The following is an 8,096-nucleotide window of genomic DNA, read 5'->3' on the forward strand; positions in this document are numbered from 1 at the left end:
GGTGGACACAGGGACACAGACATGTCCAGCCTGGTGGACACAGGGACACAGAGATGTCCAGCCTGGTGGACACAGGGACAAACATGTCCAGCCTGGTGGCCACAGGGACAAACATGTCCAGCCTGGTGGACACAGGGACACAGACATGTCCAGCCTGGTGGACACAGGGACACAGAGATGTCCAGCCTGGTGGACTCATCCCGGTAAAATCTGAAGCAACAGCCACATGTCTGCGGCCTCAGCGGTTTTTAAAAAAGCAGCCATGAAAACGTCCCGGAAGGACGACCGATCTGCAAACTGGTTGTTTTCCTCGTCTTTTCTGAGGAAGCAGAAATGTCTGTGAAGCCAGTTTTCAGCGTTTCATTTCTGCTGCTGTAAATATGAGCCCAGAGGACGTAATTATTAAAAATAAAAGCGGCAGGTCCAGACAGATAAGGAGAGGGGAAGGGCACAGGAGGCTGACTCACTCCTCCCAAATCAGATTTAAGGCTTTCTGGCGTTTAGCGCCGAAGGAAAAGGTGGGAGCAGATGGGTAATCGATCGATCAGGTGGGAGGCGAGTGAGGAGGAGCGAGGAGGAGCGAGGCCAAGGATCAGCAGAGATAGAGAGAAGAGCGCAGCAAACGGCCCGGCCCATCCTCCATCCGCCCGGATCCAACACCCACTCACACCTGCCGCCTCCAGCCAATCAGGACGCAGCTCTGCTGTAGCGGTGCAGGAATGTTAATGCAGTCTGCAGGATTTCTACTGCTGGGAGACACTGGTCAAACAGGAAGTGGCCAGACGCCGTGGCGACCGACAGGAAGTGGCCATGGCGACCGACAGGAAGTGGCCATGGCGACCGACAGGAAGTGGCCATGGCAACTGACAGGAAGTGGCCAGATGCCGTGGCGACCGACAGGAAGTAGCCATGGCAACTGACAGGAAGTGGCCAGATGCCGTGGCGACCGACAGGAAGTGGCAGTGGCAACCAACAGGAAGTAGCCAGACACCGTTGCGTCCGACAGGAAGTGGCCATGGCAACCGACAGGAAGTAGCTAGACACCGTTGCGACTGACAGGAAGTGGCCGTAGCGACCGACAGTAAGTGGCCGTGGTGACCGACAGGAAGTGGCCAGACGCCGTGGCGACCGACAGGAAATGGCCGTGGCAACCGACAGGAAGTGGCTATGGCAACCGACAAGAAGTGGCCAGACGCCATGGCGACCGACAGAAGTGGCCATGGCAACCGACAGGAAGTGGCCAGACACCGTTGTGACCGACAGGAAGTGGCCAGACGACCTACAGGCAGTGGCCAGACGCCGTGGCGACCGACAGGAAGTAGTCAGACAACCGACAGGAAGTGGCCAGATGACTGACAGGAAGTGGCCAGACACCGTGGTGACTTTGCTTCCACCTATTAAGAAAAAAATTAAAATCAAAAATGAAATAGAAACAATAATTTCTCTCCTCTGGGCCCAGAAGTTTAGATAAATTTTATCATCAGTGATGCAGCAGAACCAGAACTTCTGACACCTTCAGAACCAGAACCAGAACCAGTTGGTCTGGTGTTACTGGACAAGATCCAACCAGAGGAAGCTCGCAGCAGCCCAGCCTGCTGCTGGCGCCCTGAGCACAGAGCCGTACCTGGCCAGTTTGTGCAGGTTGGAGAAGATTCCCTCGGGGACGCTCTCGATCAGGTTGTGGTCCAGGCTCAGCGTGTTGACGCTCACCAGCAGGGACACCGTGTCCCACGGGATGTCCACCAGGTTGTTGTAGCTCAGGTCCAGGTCCTCCAGCGTCTCCAGGAAGTCCTGCAGGGGACAGGACAGGGACATACTGAAGCTCATCCTGCTCCCAGTCCTGACGCTGCCTTGCAGCAGCTGCGCTCGGTGCTGCTCAGGTCATTACAGAGACATCCGGCTGGGCCGGCTGGTTCTGATGGAGCCAGGAACCACTTGACCCGCAGCACCACAGCTACTCTGAGCCGCTTTTAATGACTTTCAATAAGTTTTCAGCAGAGGATTGTTGGCAGAGGCCGTCCGACTGCGAGGTCGGATGATTCATAGTACTTGTTGGCAGAATGGAAAGGTTCTGAGCGCTGAGCCGCATCCAGAGCGTTGGCATGGCGCCGGCAGCGCTTTCAAACTTCATCCTCACATGATTTTATTTTCCTCTGACAAAGCCGAGCTCCACGTTCCCAACACTCAGACAACTCAGTGAAGATAAGGTTGGACTGAATGAAGGCTCTTCTGTTCACCTCATAAACATCAGCAGAGAGAGCGGCCAGAGCAGGACGGGCCCCCTGCTGAGGCGCTCCTACCTGGAAGGCCCCCTGCTGAGGCGCTCCTACCTGGAAGGCCCCCTCTGAGATGCTGTGCAGCTGGTTGTTGGCCAGGATCAGGTGCCTCAGGTTCACCAGGCCCTGGAAGTGCGAGTCGTCCAGGACGGTGAGGCGGTTGGCGTCCAGGTGGAGGGCGTGGAGGTCCTGCAGGTCGGCGAAGGTGTAGGGTCTGATCTGGCTGATGGTGTTCCGGCTCAGGGTCAGGTGGATCTGCACATACAAACACAGGATCACGCTAGAGATACGACTAGAGGAAACAAGGAACCCGTCTGGACTGGAGCTGGTTCTGCTAAAATGTTCTAAAAATGAAATGCAGGTGAAAGGCTTGGGGTCTTCTGCCAGGGTTGGACAAGAATAGAACCAAAACCAACTTCTTATCCTGATAGACTGTCTAAGTTGGTACTTAAAGCTGCTACCTTTATGTTTTTACAAATTTCAAGAAGCATGTTTAATTTATTGTTTGACGATATTTCCAGTTGCGTAGCAAATTTAGCAATTTTACAGCGCCTGTTTGTAGTTGGAGGTACGAAGGAAGCGTGTTTGAAATTTTCGGTTCCAAATTATGAGGAATTGAATTTGCAGCTACATACGTAGCGATGTTTAATTAGCCATTATTTTGTAACTGGAAATAAAAATAACAAAAAAATCAAAAATCCGCTGCGATGATTTTCTTTTGTTTCTCGAAGGGAGTTTTGTGCCAAGTTTCATTGGACTCAGAGCTCAGGCTGGTTCTGCTCATGCTTTCTTCATGGCTCTGCTGAAAAAACATCCACCAAATACTTTTTGTACAGAAACTTGGCCCGTATCAGTTTTGTTAATGGGACATGCTAATTTCGAGTTAGCGGCTCAGGACTAGACAGCTCAGACCAGAGCAAGAGACAAGGACAACAAGTGGACTTAAATACACAGGAGGTAATCAGGGGAACTAGACACAGCTGGGAACAATCACGGGGAAGACAGGACGGTACACAGACTCACAAGAAGCAGAACCTAGAATAAACACAAAGAAAAGATCCTAACAGAAGCATAAACGCATATTTTATGCCATAGCGCCACCTGCAAGTGCACATGCCTGAATATGTGTCTGAGTAGCGGTGAGGCTCCTGAAGCCGGACACCAAATCAAAGCTGTAATAAGTTCAGTAGGCTGAGAGGAGCAGAGCGAACCGCCGACCTCGGAGGGTGAATCTGCTCCAGGACTCACCAGGCTGGTCATGTTGGCGAAGTCTCGGTGTCTCAGCGTGGTGATGAAGTTGTCCATCAGCCGGAGCTCGGCCGTCTGCCGGTCGATGTTTGGTGGGACGAAGAGCAGACCCGTCTTGGCGCACAGCACCGTGTAGGACGGCAGCAGGTTCTGGCAGGTGCAGCGCTTCGGACAGAGCATGTCGCAGAGGCAGGACGGGAGGCAGGACAGGAGGACGAGCCAGAGGACGTCCATGGCTGTCCGTCTGCCTGTGGACACAAAGACGGACAGAAATCAGAACCGACCTGGATCCGGCCCAGAACCGACCAACCCAGAACTGACCCGGAGCCTGCTTCATTATCACAGTAATGTAAACATCTCGAGGCACACCACCAACCAAAAATGTAAACAAAGATACTCTGTAGCTGCCTATATTACATATATAGTCATTCTTATCAAAGTGTCTTGAATAGGAATCAAACACAAAAATGTATTTTTATCACATTTTACATTTCTTATTTCAAACTGCAGGTAACATGTCCACTTCAGAAATACACCTGAACACCTGAACAGCCACAACACTGTGGTGTTAAATTTAAAGAAGTTGTAGAAAACTTCAAAGTGTTTTACAAACTAATCCACAAGCATTCTTATAGCCGGAATACAGAAAATAATTCTTATTCTGAAAGAAGCAATAATATTTGGGAAAGATTTCACTTCATGTACAAAATATCTGTATATTTTACCCATCTAGTGTGAAACCTGTGCATGTTTGGATAAAACAGTTGATTTCCTGGCAGAAATTGAAGAAAGACAAAGCTTTTCCTCAACAGCTCTCAGCCTCTCTCTGGTTTCAGTTTTTATAGTATCCAGGCTTGGGAAGCTCACTTCACACAGACATGTTGTGGGAAATGGACCCACGTTCTTTCCAACTACTGCTGAGCTTCACTGTCTTTTACATCACTGTTGTTACAGTCTTGCTAGATACGATGCTCTCACCACTACCTGCAACGTTCATGCATCACTAATTCTCTTGTTTTAATGTAAAATGCTCTGTACCTACTGCCATCTAGTGGTTAAAAAATACATGATTACGCCGCTAGCCACTACTAACCATGGTTTTGTTCACACCAAGCTTAAGTGCAGCGGCTTTATTTACCTCCTGTAGTCCCAGATCGACAGTCTTCAAGTTAAAAGCTGCACCATATGAGTTTGAAAACATTTCTCCGTCGTGCCTGCTACTAGCATGTGGTTGTTCTAAATGAAAATTAAGGCGTTCTTCTTTGATTTACAATTTTGACTTCTGATGATTCACTTCCTGCTAGAGAGCCCCCTGGTGGTTGAAGAAAAATTCACAGAAAAGCCGCACCGGGCTACAATCCGCATGGTTCAAAGTTTAGGAAAAAAGTAGCAGCTTGTAGTCCGGAAAATACGGTACCATAGGTGAAATTGAATAATTTCCACGGCACACTGGTGTGCCGCGGAACAGTGGTTGAAAAACACTGGATTATCACATCCAGGGAGACGCAGCAAACTGACCCAAGGTTCTGGAACGTCCAGCTCACCAGACTCCATAAAGCATTGAAATCTGGTGGAACCAAACCGGAACCGGGCCGCAGCAGAATGGCACTCTGTTAGCTTAGCATCTTCTGAAAATACTGAACTAAGAGACTGCTCTCTGAGCTAGCGCTGCGAACGGGGAAAGTCCTGCTAAACAGCAGGAATGATGGGTCAGGGTTGCCATAGCGACGCAGTGAGGTCTGAGCTCTGGACCGTTTAGCAGCAGCTGATCTGTTCCACAGGAACCTTTTCACGTTCCTTCAGTTCACTCAACCAGAGCCCATCTGTGGCCATTTAACCTGCATCCAGCTGCAGATGTTCTGGTTCTGGACTCTTCAGAGAACATCCAGCATCATGAAGAACACAAAACATCAACATGGTGAAGCACGGTGGTGGCAGACACTCAGCTGGACGCCTGACGACGTTTTAATCAGAAACTTTTCTCCTCGTCATTATTCAGGGTTTTCCAGACGAGCCGACTGGTCCACCTGCTGTTTGCTGACTCTGGCCAGGAAACCGGAGAATTAAACTTCCTGCGCAGCGAGGCGAGAGCGCCTGACGTCACGATTCATAAATTCGTCGATTTTTCAGGCCTATAAATGTTGAACTTTCCCTGCAAACACAGCGAAGGAAAACGCTGCCACTGATTTCCCTCCAGTCGATTCTGAGTGCAGCTCAGCAGGAACCAGAATAAATTCATACAGGGAGAGAAAGGAAACACACACACACACACACAGGCACACACACACACACACACACGCACACACACACACGCACACACACACACACACACACACACACACACACACACACACACACACACACGCACACACACACACACACAGGCACACACACACACACACGCACACACACATACACACACACAGGCACACACATACACGCACACACACACACACACGCACATACACACGCGCACATACACACAGGCACACGGATACACAAAAACAACCTATGCAACCAAAATCACTGCAACTGTGAGAAGTTGTTCAGCAGCAACTGGAAGCGTTTGATGGTAAAGAACAGCAGGAAGATTTTTATTTACAGCTGTGAAACGATCCAAGGCTGCAGAAATACGGAACAGGAAGTGTGTGTGGATCCAGGATACAGAACAGGAAGTGTGTGTGGATCCATGATACGGAACAGGAAGTGTGTATGGATCCAGGATACAGAACAGGAAGTGTGTGTGGATCCAGGATACGGAACAGGAAGTGTGTGTGGATCCAGGATACGGAACAGGAAGTGTGTGTGGATCCTGGAGGATTTCTGAAGCGCCATCTCTGCAGCAAAACGTGAATATGGGAACAGGAAACAGAAACTGTGACAATAACCTTTCTCATCATATTAATATGATTATAATCATATAACTGGAGGCAGTTCAGACTGATTTGTCATGGCTCGAACACAGTGGTTCTTAACCTGGGTTCGATGAACCCCAGGGGTTCGGCGGAGCCTCTGCCGTGGAGGTAAAGACACACCTGTGTAAAGTCGTGATGACGCCCCGCTTCGCCATCACTTGCTCCAGAGGATCACGTTACATTGCTGAGCCAATCAGCTGCGGGAAGGAGCTCCACTCTCAGGATTTGAACTTGTCTTTAATTACTTCAGTAAAGCTCACCGTCCATCCATCCATTTTCTTTACACCCTGGTCCCTCAGTGGGGTCGGGAGGGTTGCTGGTGCCTCTCCAGCTAACGTTCCGGGCGAGAGGCGGGGTCACTCTGGACAGGTTCAGTGAATGCGCATATGAAACTGGGGGGTTTCGGTACCTCACAAAAGGTTAAGAACCACTGCTCTAACAGAACGGCTCTGATGGATCGGGCTCCTGTGATTTCTGGTTCTGGTCGGTTTGGGTCCATGACTGAAACCAGAGACATTAGAGGCAAACAGCTGATGGCGTCAGCTCATCACTCGCTCCTCAAGTCAAATTGATTCTCATTTCAGTTCATCCCTCCGTTCCTCCTCCAGCAGGTCCGGTTCCCTCAGAACCAACAGGAATTATTCTGAACGTCTGGATGTTTCTCATCATGTTACTGGAGCTTTCTGGTTTCAAACATGTTTTATGTGTTATTTTTATTCTGCAGCAATAAAATAATTATTTCTCTACATGTTCATGGTTTATAGATAATGTGAGAGAACGACTTTGTTGTGCTTTCATTTCTGCACAACAAAAGGTTGAGCAGAAATGGTCAAAGGTCAGTTTTTTCTGATTCAACCTCCTTCAGTCCAATCGACCCGGTTCTACTGGAACCAGAACTCCATCATCTGCTCCACATCCAGCTGCTGGTTCTCTTTCTCTCTGCTGAGTCAAACCAACCTGTTCCCCTCCTGGCCTGTGGGGGCGCTGCACCAAGAACCACTGAAGGAAACGACACAAAAACCTCTGAAGACACTGAGAGCAACTTCCTTCTTCACCAGATGGAAACAAGATGGAGGCGTCAGATTTTAGCGGTTGGAGGATTTCTCTTTAGGCTAAAGACCAGGAGCCATTTCTGCTGCTAAAGCAAGGCTAGCAAGTTAGCTTTGGTTGCATTTACCCAGAATGCCCTGCGCTGTAGTTGGAGGATTTCTCTTTAGTAAAAACTACAAGCTGCTGCAGATTTCTGAACATTTGGCATTTGATACGTTTCCACCCAGAGAGACAGACTTGCTCCACTTGGTGACAGGAACGGGGCTCGCCGCCCAGGGGGCCATGCTGTCAGGGGGCCATCTTGTCTGGGGGCCATCCCGTCTGGGGGCCATGCCGTCAGGGGGCCATCTCGTCTGGGGGCCATCTCGTCTGCGGGACATGCATTGGGGGCCATCTCGTCTGGGGGCCATCTCGTCTGCGGGACATGCAGTTGGGGGCCATCCCGTCAGGGGGCCATCCCATCGGGGGGCCATGCCATCAGGGAGCCATGCTGTCGGGGGGCCATGCCATCAGGGGGCCATCCCGTCAGGGGGCCATCCGGTCAGGGGGCCATCTCATCTGGGGGCCATCTCGTCTGGGGGCCATGCCGTCAGGGGGCCATGCCGTC

The 8,096-nt window shown here is 50.4% G+C and overlaps 1 protein-coding gene across 1 annotated transcript in view; it reads right to left on the reverse strand.

Annotated features, from left to right (window-relative positions):
* LOC106964151 (leucine-rich repeat and fibronectin type III domain-containing protein 1-like protein) overlaps nt 1–8,096 on the reverse strand; it is a 95,932-nt gene that overhangs the window by 37,884 nt on the left and 49,952 nt on the right. The window contains exons 2-5 of the mRNA XM_015059474.1: nt 3,525–3,772; nt 2,331–2,531; nt 1,625–1,791; nt 1–154 (exon numbers count right to left, since the gene is read on the reverse strand). Of these exons, the coding sequence (XP_014914960.1) occupies nt 1–154; nt 1,625–1,791; nt 2,331–2,531; nt 3,525–3,758 (756 nt within the window). The 5' untranslated portion in view covers nt 3,759–3,772. The remainder of the gene's footprint in view (nt 155–1,624; nt 1,792–2,330; nt 2,532–3,524; nt 3,773–8,096) is intronic.

The sequence above is a fragment of the Poecilia latipinna genome, unplaced genomic scaffold, assembly GCF_001443285.1.
Source record: "Poecilia latipinna isolate Pla-1442-1.1 unplaced genomic scaffold, P_latipinna-1.0 Scaffold1630, whole genome shotgun sequence".
Classification (NCBI taxonomy): domain Eukaryota; kingdom Metazoa; phylum Chordata; class Actinopteri; order Cyprinodontiformes; family Poeciliidae; genus Poecilia; species Poecilia latipinna.